This window comes from Cloeon dipterum, chromosome 2 (genome assembly GCF_949628265.1).
Source record: "Cloeon dipterum chromosome 2, ieCloDipt1.1, whole genome shotgun sequence".
NCBI lineage: Eukaryota > Metazoa > Arthropoda > Insecta > Ephemeroptera > Baetidae > Cloeon > Cloeon dipterum.
Genome location: NC_088787.1, coordinates 20,785,590 through 20,808,135, shown reverse-complemented (window position 1 = coordinate 20,808,135; position 22,546 = coordinate 20,785,590). Strand labels below are relative to the sequence as shown.

At 38.3% G+C, this 22,546-nt stretch overlaps 1 protein-coding gene across 1 annotated transcript; it reads right to left on the bottom strand.

The window, feature by feature from the left end:
* Window positions 1-3,911: 3,911 nt before the first annotated feature.
* On the bottom strand, window positions 3,912-21,077 carry LOC135937511 (cholecystokinin receptor type A-like). The gene is made up of 7 exons (XM_065480663.1): window positions 20,672-21,077; window positions 14,162-14,276; window positions 11,095-11,295; window positions 10,035-10,264; window positions 9,420-9,483; window positions 7,582-8,025; window positions 3,912-5,300 (listed from the first exon to the last, which is right to left on the bottom strand). The coding sequence occupies exons 1-7, from the start codon at window positions 21,074-21,076 to the stop codon at window positions 5,269-5,271; spliced, it is 1,491 nt and encodes a 496-aa protein (XP_065336735.1). The 5' UTR covers window position 21,077; the 3' UTR covers window positions 3,912-5,268.
* Window positions 21,078-22,546: the final 1,469 nt, after the last annotated feature.

Below are 22,546 nucleotides of genomic sequence, written 5' to 3'. Positions count from 1 at the left end.
AGCAGGCAGAACAAACGTGCGCAGGTCGGCGGAGGCAAACCCGTCGCCGAGTCGAATCGCCGCGTGCTCCACATTCCGGCCCAACTCATTATGACCTAGGGGCCCAAATGCTCGCTCAACAGCAACAGCAGCTGATCACGATCGACTCTCAGTGTACGTTACGTCATTTGCGGTGGTTACATTTTCGTCCCGTTCGCCACCTACAACAGAGATCATAATTTGCATTAATGAAATCTAAAATTTTTTTCTTTGTTAAACACTTTAATTTTTTATAAAGTAGAAAATAAAATTAATTCCCAAAATAGTTTTATTTTGTAATTTTATAATTTATTCTTGTAAAATTAACTGTGCAAAAATATAATCTTTTATTTTAACTCATCGTTTTTGCTTATGTCTTTAGCGTTTCAAGCCACAAACAGACAGCGCCACCCTATTCTTTTGAATTTAAGGCACTTTTCTAATGCGATTTAAGATTCAATTCTGTTGTTGTGCACTCAGCTCTTAAAATAATATCTTTTGATCTGCAGGAAACATAAATCAGTTGAGCCAATCGCCGTAGAACTTTTTTTTCAAAACAAAAAATATTTGCTGACCACTCTACGGTGGTTGACTGAACTCATTTTTATTTTCTGGAGATCGAAATAAATTATTTCAAGAGCAGAATGCACAACAGCAGGATTGAGTCTTGAATTACAGTGGATGGATGTACGTGCATTAAAATCTAATTTAACTGCTGACGCCATCTATTATTAGCTTTTCGCTAACTGGAAAATTTCCAGAGCAATTTGATTTTTTTCGCGGGTGATTTTATCTTGCAGAACTATTTCAAAATGGATTTTTTTAATAAAACGATACTTAAACTTTAAAATCAATTTATAGCTAAAGATTTAAATTTTTGAATTTAAGAATTCTTTCGTAAAAAAATTCACAGGAGTTTCCCAGGGCGCAAAGATCTTTGTTTAATTTAATTGCATTCATTTTTTCTCGCGCACAACACTCGTCGAAACCTGTGCTCAAGCCGCTCTTCTCGTTATGGAGTTAGTTAAAAAAGGACCGGGCCGGCTTTCGTCTCTTTTTTTGTCAGCGTCCATTGTTCAAAGGAACAAGTAGTGCTCTCTGTGCAGACTCTGCCTGCTTGGAGCTAGGTGTTTGTACTGTACTTTAGCTCCTCAGTCGACGAGATTTAAAAGCATATGAGCGCGTTTGAACTAACTCCGCTGGGAGGATCTACCACCTTCTACCTCGGGATTTCGTTTTGCAAATTCGCTTTCAAAAGTCAATGAAGTGACTTTCCGAGAATTGTGTCCCAATTCCCTCCTGAGAGTGGTGGCAGCAACGGAATCGCTGCTGAATAATGCATCCCACGTACTCTGACCGGCCAAAATCTAATCGCTGTACCTCTAATAAATCAATAAATCGTGCGATGAAAATGATTTTGATACATCTACAAAACACGTTGTGATTACCAAGTATGTGTGCTGCTAGTTTTTTGTTCAAACCCGTAACTGGAATGATTAGTTAAAAAATACTTTGAACTAAGGCACTCGTAGAAATTTAGGAATTCAAAATGCCAAATAATATTAAAACTACAATTTCACTATTTCACATCAGAAATAATTATGAGACATTTAATATTAAATTATTAACAGAAAGAGAGAAGAAAATGCATTTTGAATGAATTTATTATTAAACGCATATGCGTGCAACACTAATCCTATACAATCAACTCTGTGCTGCTTCTCGCAAACTAATTCTTTTTGTTTCCAAATTTGATGCTTTTCACACTGTTCACCACAAATGTATATTTACAAATAAAAAGAAACTGCATTTTGCGTTTGAATTTGTTGTTGGATTTCCTCTTTTTGCTGTGGCTTTGCTGCTTCCGTTGTAAAACTGCGCGCTTTTTCGCCTTTTAACGCGCACGCAGTGACGATAAAATGGGATCGCATTAGCAGACGTAAGTGCGGCGCACTCACTGCACTTAATGCTCCTTGTCCAAGCCTCGTTCACTGCTCGCAACTTTTTTGTAGCCGCCAAAACGTCAATACACGCCACGACACTCGCACACCAAAGCTTGACTTCATGAGCAAAAATGTAGAGAAATTATAACTTGGAAAGATTGAGCGTGGAGAGACGACTATTACAATTGGAGCATTTTCCTCAAATCTTATGAAGGGGTTTGGCAACTTACAATTAGCGCTGGGTTCTTGAGATAAATAAAAATTTATCCTCACTTCTGACAACAACTGTTGCCGGTGTTAAATTGACAAAAGCAAATAAAAATTGAATGTTAGTTTTAAAATTACTCTGAATTTTACAAATCATTGATTTTATTTTCAATATAATGTCGAATAGGAGAGAATAGACCTCACGAGACGCCTGCTAAGTGTTGAGTATGCAACCTGTGCATCTTGCACGCGTGCTAGCTGAGTGAGTAAGTGAAGCAAACACGAAAAAGCGCATTCAATATTATGTAATATTAATTTTCTATTTAAAATGAAAAGCAAAAAAGGACACATGACAAAAAATTGGTTGTGGACTGCATTGTAACAGTTATTTTTTCGTTCCTTTACAATCTAAATGGTTGATTTTAAGATGATATGCAGCAGTTTTTTAAACCCACTGAAAAGTATTTTAACCGCAACAGAGGCTTTTACAGGTGATTGGTTTAAATCATTTTAAATTAAAAAATTAACTGTGTTAAATTGATGCTAATTATTCCAGCGCAAATTATGAGTAAAATGAGCAGATGCAGTCACGGTGCTTCACTGTTTGTAAGGTAAACGCAAAGTCAGTTCGTATTTTCCAGGGTGGCTTAATCGATTTTGCAATTTTGCCTGGTCATTAATAATGATGCTTTGCAGCATCCGACGCTCTCTAAAAAGAGCTAATTGACAGGCCGACAGCCAGCAGGGTTAAGAGGCACAACAGAGAAGAGTAGCCAGTCAGTCGCCCCCACAGCATCCTGCTCAGTGCTTGCATGGACCCCAGACCTATAATTAACTTGACTTGTACTTCTAAAAGCCCAATGACTCACAATCACCAAAATAATTTAAAATATAGATGATTTTAAAATTAAAAAAGGATTCTTTAAATTTCGTATAAATAAATTTATAAATGAGGATAAAAAATTTCCTATAATAATAAAATATATCTTCTAATTTTCCGGGAAGGATGAAAAAGCATAGCTGCGCGCCATCTGCCAGTTCTTGGCACAACCCTGACTCAATCCAGGATCCGCCAGGCAGATGGCAGCTTCGAGCGCAAAATTCGCCTCCGTTTTGTTCTTCTTGAAAGCAGTGGAAAGCGAGGTGGTACATTTCATGCGAGTTGAATAAAGTTCGCAAAACCGACTTATCTGCGCATAGTTGTTGCTTTTAATAGAATTATATAATGTGGTATTTCAATGTTTTCTCCTCAAGAAAACGTCTCAAACATCGAGCTTGGTGAAGTGAATAAAATTCGCTCGTAACAAGATTATTGATTTTGCGGAAAGGGCCTGTGCATTAATTTTCTGTTGACTCTTTTGAGGCTTTTAAAGGAATCCTTTTTCCTGGAGCTATGCGCAGCAGTCTTTTATACCCATTTTCTCTCGTGAGTTATTCAAATACCTCATACTTCATTCAAACCTTATCTCTTTATTCACAGTTTATTCAAATAACTCACTCACAGAAAAAATTGGATGGTTATGACTTGTAGTGGTTTTATTAAATATTTAATTTGAATAAAGGAAGGAGTTTTTTGTCATACTCGTCACAACATTAAAAAGAGCTTGTAGTTAGGCAGCAGGTGCGTCTCGAAAGTCCAGCAGGTTGCATAGCTAAATTGAGAGCGGAATTCCCCCCCCCCCCATACTTGGAGTTTATAATAAAATTTCTCTGTTGCTGAAATTTTTGTAATAAAACAGCCTGTAGGAAACAAGACAGAAATTTATTTTGTGCTTTCACGAACACAACTTGGCTCGAATACATTTAGAGAGTGAGCAACATTTTTTAAACACTGAAATATATTCATACATAAAAGAAGTTGAGTACAAACATTTTGCTATCAGAGTTTTCCTCTAGCTATACCTGTCCGATAAATTAAATGCTTGCGCGATAATTCTGTGCTCCCAACGTGTGATGTTTGATGTTTTTTTTTCATTGTAAAGGATATTATTTGATTTTGAATTTCACATCAACATTTTACATTTAACACTTCCGTTCAAACGTTGATTCCATGCAGAGTGTTTGTTTATTTCATTGGACGTCAAGATCGTTTAGATATTTTCAACACTTTTATTAATTAACTGAACATGTGAAAGGAACAATGGTCGTGGCCAACTTGATAAAAGAGGAAGTTTAATTTATTTAATGCCTTTGAGGATCAAAGGCAAAATGTTTTCCTTTATAGGCAAAAAAACATTAATTTCCTCTCATAAGTAAATGATAACATGTAGTTTTGTTTTTGTTAAATAAGGAAAACGAGGACAACTCAAAGAGGAAAACTCGAGGTAATATAGAACTTGCATAATAATTAACAATATCATAGTATGAGACTTTCCTCTTCTGGCTGGGAAAAAATAATTGAAAAAACATGGAGAAATCCAACAAATTTATTCCGTATACTGCGCACAGCATCTAAACTAATAATTTCTGAACGCAAATTGAAGGTGTATTTTTATAAAACGTTGCATGCATATATGCGTGGGCACACTTTATGGCATCCATTTACGCATGTTTAACGACTGCGCAGCCTTAAAACGCTGATTCACAACATTTGATATGCAAATGGTGCCGAATATTTAATGAAAATGCGTTTCCGCTTTTTCACATTTTGCTCGGGGAACACCTGCTCCGATTAAAAAACCCTTTAACCTTCAATTTCAGACTGTTCGCTCACAATTATCAAATAACTATTTTTTTAAAGGCACTTTAAAGATTTGTGAAAGTTTGGCAAGTAGGGCTGACTTTTATCCATGAATAATTTCCTTCTCTTCAAACACTAGTGCTGGCGGTGACATTTGTCTTGCCATTCTTTTCATTCGTGAGAGCGACAGCTCGTCTAGTTGGGTGGCACAATCAACGCTGTGAAGGTGATAATCGATTCGGAGACAAAAGTCATGAGTACAAATCACAAATCCTCTTGCGTCTGTCGGTTACTTCGCAGTCTCTGCTTTTGTTTTGCCACAAAACCCTGACGCGGAAAGAGGCGTTCGCCTCTCCCTCGATCACCAGCGGCTGCCCAGGAGGACGCTCGTCGTAGCTGTTGAGGCTGGTGAAGCCGCTGCTAAACACAATCCTCCATCTCCAGCGCCGCCACTGCAACAGCCGATATACAGATACGCATCTTTTATAATTGCAAAACTTTCCCGTCAAACACATACCCGCAACCCAAGTCAATAAGACGCAACTTTTGCCTTGAGCCACCGCAACTTTCGGAAACTGTCAGAAGAAATGTGTCTGACAGGAAAATCCACACATTGAGCATTGGAACAGAGCACACAATGAATTGCTGCCAAAGGCTTTTGTTCCTTGTGAAATGTTCGCATATAGGGAATATAAATGAAGATACCATACTCGATTTATTTTAGAATACGCGGCTGTCAAATTCGCATGAACACAGCAATTAAGATTATGAATGAAATATAATGACACACATGTTGAGTGATATAAGCACGTAACACATTATAACGATTTTAAATAACAAAAACAACTGCAAATTGCTATATTGATTAGAAAAATCAAGTGGGAAAGCAAGGGCTGCCCAAACAATAATAACTATTTTTAGTATTGACTTAAGGCCAAATAGCCGATAAGTATAAGTTTGTGATGGTCACCCAGAGTTATTAATACAATTAATACAAAAGTGCTTTTTTCCCATCCATGCTATTTTCTGAGATCGTCGAAACAATCCAGAACTTCACGAATCTTCCTAAAATTCATATATCGGCTGGAATTTTTTTATTTATACTTCAAAATTAATGTTATGGCGTAACCATTCTTTTTGAGCCTTAAGTAAATATGGTAGTAAATTATTATTTATATATTTTAATTGTTTCCAATTATATGTCGTGAATAATTCAAAAATAAAATTTCACTTTGAGCTTAGCCAAATGATCGAGCATAGATAATTTTATCAATTTATGAAAGAGAACATAATTATCTTCAATTCTCTTCATAGCCAACGCACTAGACATATAATCATATATTTAAATACGTTATCCCTGTTTTCTTCAATTTATAAATAAAAATGATCCAATTAAAAAAATAAATCTCGACCGGCCGTGTATTGTGTCATTGACGTCATTGTGTCAGAGGACAGATTGGAAATTTAAAAACACAGAAATCCCTGAACAAAAAATATGGATTTTTACGCTCAGATTTGACAAGGGACAATAAATGCTTGTTTTTAATTAACGCTCTTTTAATGAAAAATGCTGTCACGTAAAATAACAAAGCATGTCACTGCCAATTAGTTAGGAAAATTATACCCTCTTTTATATCAATTATTTCTCCCTCGTCCACTTCAACCATATCTGAATTACACTTAAAATTTTATTTCCATCTCTTCAATGCAATCTAGATTCTCTGGCATAATTTTAAGTTAATAATATCATTTATTATTAAAACTAAAAACTATGTTGATAGCAAACTGTATATATATATATATATATATATATATATATATATATATATATATATATATATATATATATATATCATAATGCATGTTTTGCATTCAGTTCAAAACAATTATACCGTGTACAATTAAAAATAACAAACTCGTTGCGTATATCGATTATGAGTTTGCGTTTGCACAAGCTGCTTTTAGCAGCTAATGAAGCCAGTAGATTGATATTTTGAATACGGTTTGTAGCTGGTTTTATTCTCTGAGAAAATACAAATTTAAAATCATAATAAAACTTAACTTGTGAATTTTAATTAGTTTTTCTGATTGGTTCACTTCTTTTGAGATGGGTGATCCCCTGATAGCGATCAACTCTTGAAAAATAACATCGGGAACGAATAACATGGGCACACGGGCCTAATTGAAGAGAGCCCAGTTCAGAGAAGGACCAGATCGTGTTACTGCCCCCGCATCAGGGTCTTTTATTGAAACGCCATAGACATTCATCCCGTGAAATTGATTCACGCGCATGCTGGAAAAGTGCAAACCAGCAAGTAGCGAGTCGGAATCGCAATCCTCCCAAATCTGAATGGGATCATCATTGCAAAGCAATATAATCAAATGAAGGCGCAAATCTGCTCGCAGTTGACCCAAAACATCGCTAGGATTCTAATGGATAGTCGCGCAAAGCATGCGCCCAGCGCCCAACAATACGAACCAACATCTTTGGTGGGGTGATTTAAATAAATAAATATTCCTGCAATAAAATAACGAAAATATGACAGATTTAAAAAAATCATAGCAGTAGTTGTTCTATGAACTGTGCTTTCAAATGTTTCTGGGAACTTAATCATTACAATAATTCATATTCATATTATCTCAAAATTTTCATCAACTGAAAAAATCAACAATATTTTATGTAAAAAATTATTTTCAACCCACCTGCGGGTTGAATTGAAAACTATTACTCACGCGACTTGGCAGTGGTGGTGGGTCGCACCTCGAAGATGACGCTGTCGTTGGCCGAGGTGCCCCTGGTGGCCGCGAGGGTGACAGCGGCGCCCTTGCAACAGTCGAAGACGTCGACGAACGCCTGCCGGAACTTCTTGTTCATGAAGCAGTAGGTGATGGGGTTGCAGCACGAGCTGGTGTAGGCGAGCAGCTGCACCAGTAACACCTCCTTTTTGCCGATCGCCCTGTACAAGTGTTTAGGGCATAGCAGGTACCACGTGTTGAGCACGTGCAGTGGCGTCCAGCACACGAAAAACTCGACCACCAGCACGAACAGCATGCGGATCACCTTGCGCTTGGCGTCCATGCTGCGTTCCGCGTAAGCAGAACAGATGGTCGCATGCTGCCGCACCTGAACCTGGCTCGGCTTGTTCGACGCCTCCAGCGGCCGCAGCGCCACGCTCTCTGTAGACAAAAAATGCATATATATATATATATATATATATATATATATATATATATATATATATATATATATATATATATATATATATATATATACGCTTGTTATATTTATTTATAGATGAAATAATAGAGTTAGCAATTTCCCCACTAAGAACGGAAAAATGGACAGCAAAGACAGGAATCGGAAACTGGAATACCGGCAGGGCAAGAAAAATTTAACCTAACTTGACAAGACAGGATTTAATTTTGATTTGCAAATACGTCAAGAATTGACTACATCCAAAAAAAATGTTTCGGGTATGTGTCAAAGGTTTCACCTGACGATATTACGACCGATTATTATTAATAAGAATTTTAAAGCAAACGCAATTGGATTATATTCTTGTTTATTCTTGCAATATATTCAATACAATAAACATATTGAATAGTATATTTAAAAGCAAGAAATGGCGAATAGTACTAGTAAAATAAGGCTAAAACGATCCTTTACAAAGAAATATCACGCCGCATTGAGCCGCAAATTAAGATTTAATACCACTGATTACTATCACTATACACTTGCCACAAGTAATTTTTGCAAAGGGAGGAAATTCAGCAGGATTAAAATGAGCATAATATATCTTATTCACTCCAGGATAAATCTAGAGGCTGTGAATTTTAAACGGGTTTAAAAGCACAAAAATCTACTTTTTTGTGGTGAAAACACTGTTTTTAAATTTGACGTTTCTGCTGCGGAGGTAATGTTTCTTTGGGAAAAAAATGATATCGTATTAGTAAAATTTTAGCTCTAATTTATGGACTAGCAGTAAAATTATAAAATTCAAATTTCCACTCATTACATGGCCTATTTATAGTATCACTGCCAAAGCTGAGAATATTTTGTATTTTCACCGTGAAACTTGACATGTTGTTGAAACCAAACAGCATAATTGAATTCCCACGCAGGTTGCTCGGTCCTAAAATAAACACAGCTTGTCAACCGTGATAAACATTTCCAACCTTACACGTTATCAAACATTGAGTTCAAATTAACCAGTTTATTGTCTATTCTGGGGTCAAAGATTGAACTATCTCATTGTTTCATTAAAAAAAACCTTCCTTGATATTTCCGTTCTCGTATTGACAAATTGAAAGTGTTTGTCATGACGACGGGTGGTTTCAAAATTAACTTCCACGTAACGTCATTAACTCTGTCTGGCCCAAAACATCCCATTGCTCGCAGCAACGTCGTGTTTAATTTGACCAAGATGCTGAAAGGGAATTTGGAGGCGACGCGAAAGCCGCTCTCTCGCAAGTAAACCTTTGAGCAGCAGAAGCAGCAGCAGCAAAATTCTCACGGGCGAATAGTCGACGCGCCAGCAACAGTATCCTTTTGTCAAACAACTCTCGCGCACCATCGCCCTGTCTCACGCAGGGAAACAAAAGTGCGTCGATAAATTTGAGCACGTCTAGCTCACTCTGAACACAAAAGATTTGCATAATGGTCCGTGGCAGCGATAGAGCGTCTTACGAAACAGAAGCGACTTTTCTTGCTTTTGACACAACTTAATATGCCACTTCTCGTTGGGCACAGTTCACGAAATTAGACGCGACGGAAAAAATCTCCTGGTTAATGCAAGGTCTCAGCGATAAACATTTAATTTAATGAAAAGTTGCGGGCGTGGGAAGTTGTTAAAAGCTTACATGTTTGTCTTCTGCAGAAGATGGTTTTAAAAACATACTTTGGCGTGCAATCGTTTGTCTTTTCTTCTTCTTGGAATTTATTTGCCTCCTCCCTTTGTAAGTTTGCTCGAGATGTCTTTGAGAAAAGTTTATTACATTAAGCAAATGTGCTTGATTCACCTTTCTGTTATTTATAATCATTCAACCTCAAAGGTTAGACAGATAATATGGATTTTTCAAAAAGTTTTAGAGCTACTTGTGTATATTTTTTGCCATTTTACCCGTTCCGACCAAACTTAAGCTTCTCTCCTGCTCTTTTCGAATCAATTCAGCAGGAAAGAGCTCGCTTTTAAGCTGCTTTGCGGCCACATCACATTTAGGCACTTGCCTGCGGGATTGTTGCGATTGTTGCTGTGCTTGATCTCGCGGCGCAGGCCCTTCCACAGCTTGGTGACGATCAGCGCGTAGGCGACGCCCATCACGGTCAGCGGCACCAGCAGCAGCAGCATTTCCAACGACAGGTTGAAGATTTGCTCGGACAACTTGCTCGGCCATTCCTCGCGACACTTTTGATGCCCTAAATAGCCGTAGGTAATCAAAAAGAGCTAGGCACTATCCCCTGCTTGCCAAAATAGACCCGATACGTTTCCAGAAAATCAAAAGCAAAATATTAAACTTCCTTACAGTTCGCCCCCAATATATTGTAAGGCTAAAACGACAAAATTCGATTGTTGATTAATTTCTTGAAATATATTTGAACGATATTTAAACTGAACAGTTACACGCCAAAATTGATATTTACAGATCACAGCGACAGCTTCGTTAGCAGAGAAATTATGGACGAAATTCTGAAGAATTAAATCAAGCGTGTTTTCTGATGCGAGAAGAATGTTCAGTATTAATTTGCAATTTGTTTTACCTCCTGGAAAATTCTGTCTCCTTGACAAGGGTCGCTGGACCGCGTTGCTCTGATAATTAAAATTACTATTTAAAATGCATCTAGCTATTGTGTCTGACAAAGCAAATAAATTTCGCGCCAGCCTTTATGGGATTCTACGCCGACGCTACTGACAGAGGATATCCTTTTAAACCATGTGCTTTTTGCAAAAGCGTGAAAGGGTTAAAGCTCTCTACACCTAGCTTAAATTGAAAAAAGGATTCATTTGTCAAATGCCTGACGATAATTTTTTCATTCCCACTCTTCAAAAATACCTGGAAATTTCGCGACTTACAAAGCTTCAAATTGAACTGGAAATGGACATCCCTTTGACCGGTCGAAGCCAAAGCTTTCCTAAAAAATGATGCAAAAGCGTGTGCCTTGTTTCTACTAAAACCTAATTATTCTGGAGTGCACTCGGTCTCGGTATGGCTTATTTGAAGCACATGGTTGCCTGCCGTCCAGTTTACCTTTGTCCTTGGTGGGTTTCAGCTGCGACATGACGAGAATGGGCAGGTTCAGTACGAAAGCAGCCAACCACACGTAGCCGATAACTTTGTATGCATGAAATCTCGTTTGCCACTGACGTGATTGAAGTGGTCGACAAATGGCGAAGTAGCGCTCCATAGATATCGCCACGAGTGTCCAAACTGTCACAAAAACCGACACGGCTGAAACAAGCAAAACATTGTGGGATAAGAGCTTTTTAGCCAGTCCATTGTCCGCAGCTAAGGACTATTTTAACACGTTTAAATTGCGTAGCAATTTTTTGCTATTGGAGGGGTACTTGTTCAATAGATCGACATAATATGTTTCAGGAAAAAATGCGAACAGGAGTTGACGAAAATTTGATTCGCGTAAGCCACTCAAAATCTTCCGCGTGGCATCCATAAATTATGCGCATACTATTTCCTTAAACTATACCCCTTTGCCAACTCTTGACTTTGACGACAAACCAATTGTTCCGTACAAGTGCAAATAGCAGGTTTTGACGTGTAGAGTTTCCTGCTCCTATTTCGCCCGCCGAACAAATTTCTAGCCAGCGCCGCCAGCGCGAAACTTGGTATGTCCTTAATTGGGTATTGTTGTTCATATTATCAGTCTGACCCCTAGAAGTGGTATTTGATTTGACGCTATTTCACTCTTTTGGGATTTATTGGCAGGTAACTCCCGAAGGGCCTGGAGCAAGTATGGAGTTATATACTGTTTATTTACAGTTGCCCTTTCTGACAATAATTATTAACATAATTGATCGTTTTGCAAGCATGCCGTAAGTGTTGAAATACTTAACTGCTTGTAATGTTAAACCTTTCCCACTCCAACGATTTAAACGTGTAGATGTAGAATATCAAATTTGTTCTATATCTCATACTGATCTTTATAAACGTGATTTTCCTCTTTGTTGCAAAAAATGTACATATAGGATGTAAATAACCAAGCCGTTGCTCATATTGTTGAATGCATATAATTGGTATGCACCACGGAGACAATCCGCTGCACCCTCGGCTTCAGCAGCCGTCCGCACGCACCGACGTCGGGAAAAACGTCTTTGACTATCGCGTCGTTAAAGAGTGGAACGATATGCCACCCGCACTAAAGGACTGCTCTGAGGCACAGTTTCCTTCACTCTGTAAGGCGTATGTGACAGCAAGATTTTAATTTGTGATTATTGTGATGTCTCTATTTATTACTAGTCTGGGCTCACTTCGGCTTTGTCCCCCCGGACAGAGTCTTATAGCAACTTGTTTTCAAGAAGTGTCGCCCTTTCTCACATGATTTTTCCTATTTGTAAACTTACCTTTGATAACATGAATGTACTTGACTAATTGTGAGAATAAACAACCATACATTGCGAGAATACGAACGATGTTTGAGGGTCGAAGTGCAGGTTGATTCGCGCCTATGTTTGACTCTCTTATACAATGCAAAGATGAGTCCGTTAGTAGGATTTGAGAGGATTGCTTTTTGTAGTCCGACTCACTACTTTCTGCTTTTAACCTTTCCAAACTGCGTGAGTTAATTTCAAGGGACAAACGTCTTAGCGTTTCAATAAAAGACCCCGGTGTGGGGGTAGCAACACGTGCTATTCCTTTTCTGGACTGGGCTTTCTCCCTCCAATACGCCTTTGTTATTAGTTCACGATGTAATTGGGACACGAAGTTTTCGCGAGTTGTTTGCTATCAGGGGATCGCAAATCTCAAAAGAGAAAACACCAATCAATAAAAAATGTACCATAATATTATATGGCTTCTATCTTACTTATTTATTTGAAATCTCCTAAAGTTTTGACTGTCCGCCAAGCTGCATTATAATTGTGATAGTTTTATCTCAGTTTTAGCAGAATAGTGCAAAAGTGCAGATAGTTGCGGATTAATTAAGCTGAAAAGGACAAAATTTCACCTGAAAAAATTTATCAGCATGTTAATGTAAGGTCCGCTTGTGTCAGAGTTAAATAAGCAACTGTGTGTACTCAGTCTGAAGTTTTAAAAGGCAATTTAATCATTCATCGAGGAAAGAGCTACACAGACAGCCTACACAGGAACTCGTTATTTTCCTGTGACTCCAAGATATGTGGAGAAGTTCAACATTTTCCTCATAGATCGTGTGACTCAAACAGCCTCCTTGACTCTTCCAACTACACACTTTTCGCTTTTTCCTTCTAAAAAATATATATAAAATCGGTGCCGAGATGTATACCATTCATTTAAATTTAGAGGGAGGAAAAATTCCAGGGAAAATTTGTGCCAATATATATTCAGAGTTCATATTTCACTCGTTTTACTGTGGTCGTGTCTGGCTTTTAACGGTTAAATTTTATAATTATACTGGATAATTATGTAAGGAATTTAATGTGAATCATGATTTTTGTTGACGAGAGGAATTTTACTACAGCGCGTGGATCAATTTTTCGAAAAGGAAATTTGATATTTACTAGGTCGAACAGACAGCTTTAAAAAAAAAAACAATGAATATAAACCTCTTTTGAAATAGCATGAGCCTCCAAGGACCAGTGTTCGCGAACGAGAAATAAAAGACATCAAAATTTTTATAGCCTGGAAACGCCGTCAGCAAACTCGTTATGCGCGATAAGCCCCATAATACGATGAAACAAGCTCTATACATAGGAAAAAGTGAACTGGTAACCAGTGCCAACAGAAATCAGTCGAGGAACACAAAATATATACGAAGTTAAAATTCTATACGCAGGGGCGTTCCCGTCTAGCTACAAATAATACGTTGTGAACAAAAAGGCCTTTAATCACAAAGTGGATACACAATGCAGCACTCAGAATCCTCATCCTGAATTGAAAATTACTGAGCTTATGCGCACTTAACTCTATTAGTGCTTCGTGAAGAGAAATATAAATTAATAACCCGTCCTTCAAACTTGCTAATGATTTCCAGGAAAGAGCGACTTATACTCAACGAAAACCTTCAGAGATTTCACCGAAGAGTGGAAAGAACGTTTCTTAATTAATTATAAAAATTTAAGTTAAAAAAATTGAAACCATGATGAAAAATTTAAAACACACATACCTTGGAAGTAGGGGATGACCTTACACATTGCGTATCCAAAAATGAAGTTGCTCAGCAACTGTCCGACCAAGGTAAACGGCATGCAGAACACCCCGAGCAGCAGATCAGCAATCGCCTGGAAATAAAACATAGCAGTACGGGTGTTAAATCGTTCATCATGAAAGACTTGTCGTCGATTTGATGGATCGCGAAGCGGTGTGAGAACAATGCGCGGGATGAGATTGACATGGAGGTGAGAACGATTTGAATTAATCGCCAATTAAGGATGTAGGAGTAGAAAACCGGAATTAACTGGCAATGCTGGATGTCAATTTACTTAGTAGCGTTTATTCACAGTTGGTATAACAGTCGTTTTGTGCAATTATGGTAAATGTCAAGCTGGATTATTCGCCTCGGGCGTTTCTCTGCTAATAAATGACACCAATCGTTTTACAAATCACTCATATTTATTTCACAAATGGATTGAATAATATTTTCCCTCTTGACAAAAACAATCTTGTGTGTATTTGCATTTTTTAATAGATATTATATACTGTAAAAAATACATTTGGAGATGAATTTTGCATTGAAGGATATCGTTTCTTTTCCAAATTTCATGCTTAATAAACATGCCACTCTATATTATCTTCCTGGACGGTTTTCTCATTTTATCTTACTTTTATATAAATACTCATTCTAAGGAGTTCACGTTTCTCTTTGTTTGCTCACTCGCAACAGGGAATTCAAGACAATAAGCTGTCACGTTTTCATTCTGAATGTACTATAGCACAAAGCTTGCGCATGTGAATCAAGCTGAAAATGTCAAATGGGAAAATATCACCGTATATGTTTTCGAATTTTCTGACAAGCAATATGAGATAGCCACAGTGTTTGGTCAGGCGAAGACGAGTAGGAATCAAATAATAATTTGCGAGTGCTATGGCAACTCTCGGGGATATTTTTCGAGAGGCATTTTTCATCTGGAAGGGAGAAGCAAAGCCCTGTGGGCGGCCACTAGAAATGAGACCGCGTTCTTCAGGCGGCAAGGATAAGCACGTTTCACATTTTTGGAGAATCCAGTTCTATGCCGAATGCAAGATTTCACAGCTGCACGGATCTCTTTTCCTGCTACCAATTTTTTTTAGTTGTAAATGAGGAAAACTTTGATCTCACCTATTATTCAGATTCTCTCTCTCTCTCTCTCTCTCTCTCTCTCTCTCTCTCTCTCAAAAATTAATTCAAAGGATTTCCTGGTTTTTGCTCAGCAATATTTTTAATTAAAACTTGCTGGAAAGCCTATATTCTTAGTTAGTTAAAATAAAAAAAATTAATTGAATTTAATAATAATCAAACGTTACTGGTTGTGAGGAAAATGAACTATAAACAATATAAGCACTTTCTTGTGAAGTACAAAAGTACCGTGGTGTGCTCTGATTTTGTGACAGGTTATAGGGTTGGAAAATTGAGACGATTACTTTTTCGGTGTGTCTGATTAACTTTTTTACAGAAAATATGTACAGCGAATCACACAATTTTAGGATTTTCTAAATCTGCTAAAAATTTCCGTCTAAAACTGTCCAAATCGTTCGTGAAAGCCAAATAAACAAACCAATAGAAATTAACACAATGGGCAATATTTGTCCGTGCAAGTAAAACTATCACAAAATATTTTATGAATTTTTTAAACAAATAAAAAAATTGCTATTTTTAACCATTTTAGTTCTTTAGAGATATTAAATGAAATGCAATTTTATTTTTTAAATTTAACCATTTTAGCCATTTCTAGTATCCATGCGAAATTCTCACGACAAACGTGATTCAAACAATTATATTCTCGGTGTTTGAAAGTGTTGTTATTCAGTTTTGTTGACTTTATACTTGTTGCTCTGCTGATCTGCAATAAATATTTTCTGAATCTAAACAGATGGCTTTTAGCCAATATGCTTAACCAGTTTTTTGTTACAATAGTTATCAGAGGGAAATTTATGAGACCTGGTTGAGCTTACCCCTTTTCGAGCTTTGGAAAAACATTAGATTTAGAAAGTTTGCCAATCTTCTGACTATATTTTTTTTACAAAAACAAATATTTTGCAGTGAAATCTTGAATTAGACCTCACAGCTCTATGTTGTAAATAATACGCTAAAACCATTCGATCGTTGATATGAGGAACTAAAAACGACATATAGAAAGAGATGCACCACTTTCGAAAATTGGAGGTATAGCTGTAAAGAAAGTCACTATATAAACAGTCTAAATGGACCTTAAACTTTCTAAAAACCGTCTTTTTCGTGGAAAAAACTAACTCTAAACTGTCACCAATTCTAGCTGAGTGAAATATGATCCAATTTGGAATATCCTGACAAACGTTTATTGTTTTCCATCACTCGGCGACATTCTCACATACTCAGCTCCTCGTTGGCATTAAAGCCACTCTGGGAGCTAACGGATTACGCGTGCGGAGCATTAATTTCTGCTGGCTCGGAGGCAGAAATATGCGTGCGTCGCGGTTCGCCTCTCTGCGGTGCGTCTCATTAAGAGGCTTATCGTTGGCTGCCTTTTGCCAGCCTCGGCGAATGCAAATTCATGCAGAGGCGAAAGCGCTGAAATATGAGTCCCTTCATTATGACACTACTTTATAAACAGCAGTTGCGGCGCCAGCCGATAAAGAGCGCACGCAAGTGGTGGAGCGTGAAAACTGTTGACTCACTTGCGAGACGGCTCACTTAGCGGACGCGCGCAGTCACGAGCAATCAACTGTCAGTCGACAGCACCCACGACCCATCCGAACGTGATTATTATTTTTCCTTTGATCTTTGCAACGCTCCCAGTGAGCCAAAGATAATAAATTATGCAACCGCGTAATATGCTTGATTTATTATACGATGTTTTCCTCAATTTGCCTGCTTCCCTTTTGTTTGCGTTCAATTAGTTTGCGTCCTCGTTAAGCGTTAGGGCTTCTTGGGCTGTTTTGTCCATTGTGAACCAGTTCACCAAAATCTACTTAAAGGGACATTAATACACTCTACTTTCTAAAGCATCTTCACCAGACATTGAGGACTTTAAATGGCAAAAAGCTTCAATGTTTCTCGTGGAGAAAGAAACTCTCTGATAACAAACTATTGTTTTCAATTGTGAAATAAAATATTTGAACAGTAAAACAAAACGAGAACAGACTCATGCAAAACTGATCTTGTTACTTGATGCCTGGACTTTCTCTAGACTCAACAAATAATTAAGGAAAATGGAGACGCAGCCTCATTCATTTAGCTGTAGCAAGTGGAACTCAGATGGAGGATATAATACCTTCTGCTGGGCCCTTTTCTTAAGAAATTCTGCCAATGCACATCGTTATAAGTTTAGAATAGCGTACGAACATATCCTTTCATACGCTTTTGCGCAGCAACCGATATTGAGAATCGCATTCGGTCGCTACTTTTAGCATCGCTTGTATACACTCGCGCCTCCTCAAATATGCAAATCAACCAGCAACAAATGCACACGCGCCCATTCTCAACGAGCTTGCAAGAGAATTCGAGCGGAACGCTCTTCCTGAATAGCCCCAAATTTGTACCTGTTCACAGCTTACATAATTTACGTTAAAGTTTGCTCTCGGCTCACTCGTGAGTCGTCAATTTTCTAGTGTGAAACACCATCAGTACCCAAAGTTCAAACTAAAATTATTTTTTTTTAATAATTTTTTAATCCATTCTGATCAGTTGCAGCACTCAGATTGGCTCACGGAATTTTTCCCTCTAGATTTTTCTGATACAATAAAAGCAGATTGATTAATAGGAAAATATTTCATATTTGGTTGAAATTCTCCACTCTTAACTAAATCGCGGATTTGGATTATTTTATATCATCACCTTCTATACCAACAAAAATAATTCATTATCTTTTCCCCTTTTTTAATAAATCAGATAGGCTTCTGAAAGAGTTGACGTAAAAAATAATACAAAAATGCTTGAAATAATGTTACTTTTGTCTTTCACACAGTGCGGAGCAAGTTTGCACACTCCGCACACGTTCCCATAACTGACGCTAGCCCTACTTTACAAAACGATGTTTCTTTTCCAGATATTTCCAATTCAGACCAATGCTAAAAATAGCATCATCATTATAGGTGAAACCCTGTTGAAGTTTAGCTGCTTTTCCAAGGGAAATCTGCTGAAAGGGGAGATTAAAGCCAAACGAATGAGCAATAACGTCGAAATTCAACTTTCTTTAGCTGGGTTGACAAAACTAAGGATATTTCAAACGGGTGCACTAACCAAAATATATGACCAAATTTGTCTAAAAAGTGAGGAAGTAAAAATTTCAAAAGATCAGTCAAAGCTCGTTGCGTCTCATCAAAATTTGAAAATGTTTGGCGTATATCGAAATCCTTGCCCCTGGCAGTCGGTTAACCCGGCACAAAGTTTTTAGCCAAGCAAAAAGTAGTCTGGCCTGCTGGCTGATTAAAACTTCAAAAATCAGTCTCAAGCATGGACTGACAAAATTTGGCGGCGGCCAAAGTGTTGACCTTTTAAACCAGCCCGTTGGCTCGCATTGTTAAGGCACTCTCAGGAGTGTCAAAGCAATGTGAGGTATTTGAGCAGTTGGGGGATCTAATACTGGCTACCCAATGTCAGAGATGGCAAAAAGTGGTTAGTTTACTGACTCGAAATGCTCAAATTGCTCAACGGGCTGGGAGGCGCACCGGCGCCGACTCGCTACTTGCTGGTTTGCACCTTTCCAGCATGCGTGATTTGGCTTCACGGGACAAATGTCTAGCGTTTCAATGCAGTCCTTGGTGCGGAGGCAAGTGGCCCTTGAGTGGGCTGGGTCCCTGTGCGGCCTGGTGCGCCCATGTTATCCGTTCGCGGTGTTATTGGGACCCGGGTTTCAGCATTCGTGCTAGTGCAGTGCGCGCCCTTCCCGGTCCTCGGACAGGGATAAAAAAGAGCAAAAAAAAAAACGAGAGATGATGAGTATATATGTATCTATCTGAATTTTCATTGGTGTATTCCTCACGAGAAGAGCGTGCGTGTTACTAAAACAGCACCGCGCGGCTGAATTATATGGACACGAAGGCTTCACGATTGAAGGGCTCCGGTTGAAACATTTTGATGCTTGAAAACACAAACAGCTAAATGAAATCTAATCTGAGCTGATGAGTTGGTTTCCTCTCGCACACCTCCCACCTCCCAGTTTTTGTTCATGTTATTTGGGTTCCTGCTCAATCCAAATGTATGAATTTCGTATATTTAACACAAGCCACGAGTTAAGTCTTTTATTCCATTAAAAAAATACAATCTTAACGAGTACGTGTTTCATTGATCTAGTAAAATGGTCCTAATCAGAAGTTTAAATCGCACCTGCTACTCCAGACAGAATCTAAAACATGATTGGGAGAGCAAACAGCACTGCGGCTTGCTAGAGGGGCTCTTTTTGGAGCGTTATATATGCCAGTCCATCGCTTCAGCTCCTACGAAATTTAAAGCAAACGACCTTCCACCAATCTGCTGAGCAAAATAATTTACTACGAACCCTGCAGGGGAGGATAGAGTTGCTGAGTTGAGAATTGGGTTCATGATTCAATTTATCGCCTACTCGAGTGCCTTCTATGTGCTTGGCTATTCGTGGAATTTTGTTTCAATTAAACAACCAGGTTTTGAGTCTCCTACTAGTCCATGCATACAAATTTTCGTTGAAAACAGTATGAAATCGGACAGATTGGTTGAAAGTATGCTTTTAAATTCATGGGAAAAATTAAATAAATTATGTAACTTTTATACAACTTATTTAAAGGAAAAACTCTACATTATATCGTTCAGAAAACTCATTAAAATTTTTCTCTTTTTCTCTGCAGACCAAAATTTTCTTGCAGTATGAATAATTTAATAAATTTCCTCTTTACCAAAATGAAGCTTAATTATTTTAAAATCAGCCCTGAAAATTGGGAGCATTAAAGTTAAACATATTAGCTATGTTCAGATCAAAACTTTACGTTTTATATATACCCATTAAAATTCATCATGATTGAACAAAAAGGTCGCAATATTGCGATACTAAAAATATTCCCAAATAGGATTTTAACAACTTGGAGCTCAAATCGCTCTCACCATCGGAATTTAAATATTCACATCGTTGAAAAGTGCTTGTATTCGCAAAATTCACCTCCAACTCAGTAAACTTATATGGCTTCATAAGTTTCCTTGCCAGTAGAGAAGGTTTTAATTGGATCGCAGCTTTTGCAAAACACCTTCATTTTCCCGAAACACACGCATTCGAATGAAGTAGATCCCAAATATTTCATTTTGGACGGCATTAAAAATCAATTTCAGTGCCATCTCTGGTTTATTATTTAACATTGAATTAAATTTTCACTCTCCCTTTTTAACGCAAAATATCATCGTTTTGTGGGGTCTATAAATTTATTAAAATGCTGGAAAAAACAAAATTACCGTTTTTCTGTCCGGATTTTTGCGCAAAACAAACGGTGAATTTTTGCACATTAAAAAAATTGGCAAACCCTGTTAATCACTCACCAAATTGAGCAGGAACACGTTCGTGACTGTCCTCATGCGGCGGTTCTGCATCAGAGTGATGACGACAAGCGAGTTTCCGAGGATGGAGAGGATGAAGATGATGGCGTACAGCGGCACGATGAGATCCGTCTCGAAGTCGGCGCCGAGGTTCACGGTCGAGTTTGTCGAATTTGTTGACATTGCTATAAATGCGGGATGAACGTCTGGCGTCGACGCGGACACAGCAGCCACTGACGGAGTGGTCCAGCGCGGCGCCGTGGGATGCTGGTGTTGCGCCTGCTTGCTGTAATGCCACCACTCTCGCGCTGCGTGTGTTGCTTCTCTGTCTGTGTAAAAGCACCAACCACGCTTTTTAGCCATTCCATGCCTCTGGGGAGGCCTCTCTTTTCTGTCTCTTTTACGCATTTTGTATTATCTCATCGCTAATTAACACCCGCCGGGGCGGCTGCCATACGCGAGCACTTTGATGCCTTTGCAAAAATCCCGAGGGCGTGCAAAATCAGAGCGCTAAAATCAAACTTCATTTCTGTTCCACATTGTGCAAAAGCACGCTAAAATAAAGCGGAGTGGCGGCAGATAAGGCACTCTCTTGCAGCAATGCCGGGGACATTTCATTTCCGTTTTTTCCTGTGTGTAGACCTGCTACCCAGATTAACACACAAAAGGGCGGGCTTTTTTTCTAGAAAACCCATTGGGCCACGAAAACTGTTTACTTTTCTATTGAACAATGCACGTTTAAACGCTCAAAGAGATTGCGAGGAAAAGAGGATCAATGGGAAAGAGCTCCACTGATGCAATAACAGACCTCGACCAGGAAATTCAGAATAAAATTCTTTTTCACGCTGTGATGGGCCTGACAATGAGACCTGATATACTCGACGTGTATAGTGTGTTTCTCTTATAACTTTGTCCATCACTCCCCTTCCCCCCAAATACGGTGTGATATGAATCGCGCACTGAAAGACGAATGCATTGACATTTTCATTTTAACCATTTTTGAGGAGATTTTTACCGGATTTCATATAGGGCGAAAAACCCTTTATATAGAGACCATTTCGCTTTTATTACAATCTCTCATCACATTTGACTCCCTCTGTCATTGCAATGACGATTCCATTCGGATTTATAAGGATTGTGAAAGCTCTCCGACTCGCTACTTGCTGGTTTGAATCTGTCCAGAATGGATATGTGAATTAAATTCATGGGACGAATGTCTAAAGCGTTTCAATAAATGACCCCGGTGTGGGGGCAAGAACACGAGCTGGTCCTTTTCTCGATTGGATTTCCTCCAGGGAGATCCGTGAGCATAATATGTATGTCATTCGTTCGCGATGTTGGATGGTTTTAGACAATTTTAAGAGTGCTTCAAACTTGCATGAATCGAGCTCACTTGATGGTCCCGTGACGATTGGAAGCTCTTAAAAATAGTCAGTCGTCTAAAATTCTCTGTTTTTATAAGTCATTCGATAGTTTTTTATATAATGTAGTGCCTGCCAATAGGTGGCACTCTCCTCCACCTTTTCCCTGACAATGAGCTGTGAACCTTTCCTTGGTGTTAGTGACATTACTGTACTTCCCTTTAGCGTGAGACGTCATATATACTCACGCCGCAGACGTTGTGAATAATTTCGCTCAATAATATTTAATTGTAAGAATTTAGTGACATGAGATGTATTTCTTGTAAGTGCCTTTGATACTAGTTTAATTACAACTATTGTATTTTATAGCGCTCGTCTGTGTAATTGAGAATATAATCTGTGAGCCCAATTGTAATTGACCCGGATTAACGGGGTAAGACTGTTTCTCTAATTTATTGATTTATGAATTGTGATATTTATTCTGAAGATTTTAGTTATATTCTATTTTAATGCATGA

What these genes read in the sequence shown, in the direction of transcription:
- LOC135937511 (XM_065480663.1), bottom strand. Translation starts at nt 21,076, where the DNA reads ATGCGTAAAAGAGACAGAAAAGAGAGGCCTCCCCAGAGGCATGGAATG. An exon ending in GAAACCCACCAAGGACAAAG is followed by an intron (nt 10,265 to 11,094) that starts GTAAACTGGACG and finishes ACGGCTATTTAG; the next exon opens with GGCATCAAAAGTGTCGCGAG. An exon ending in CACCACCACTGCCAAGTCGC is followed by an intron (nt 5,301 to 7,581) that starts GTGAGTAATAGT and finishes CGGCTGTTGCAG; the next exon opens with TGGCGGCGCTGGAGATGGAG.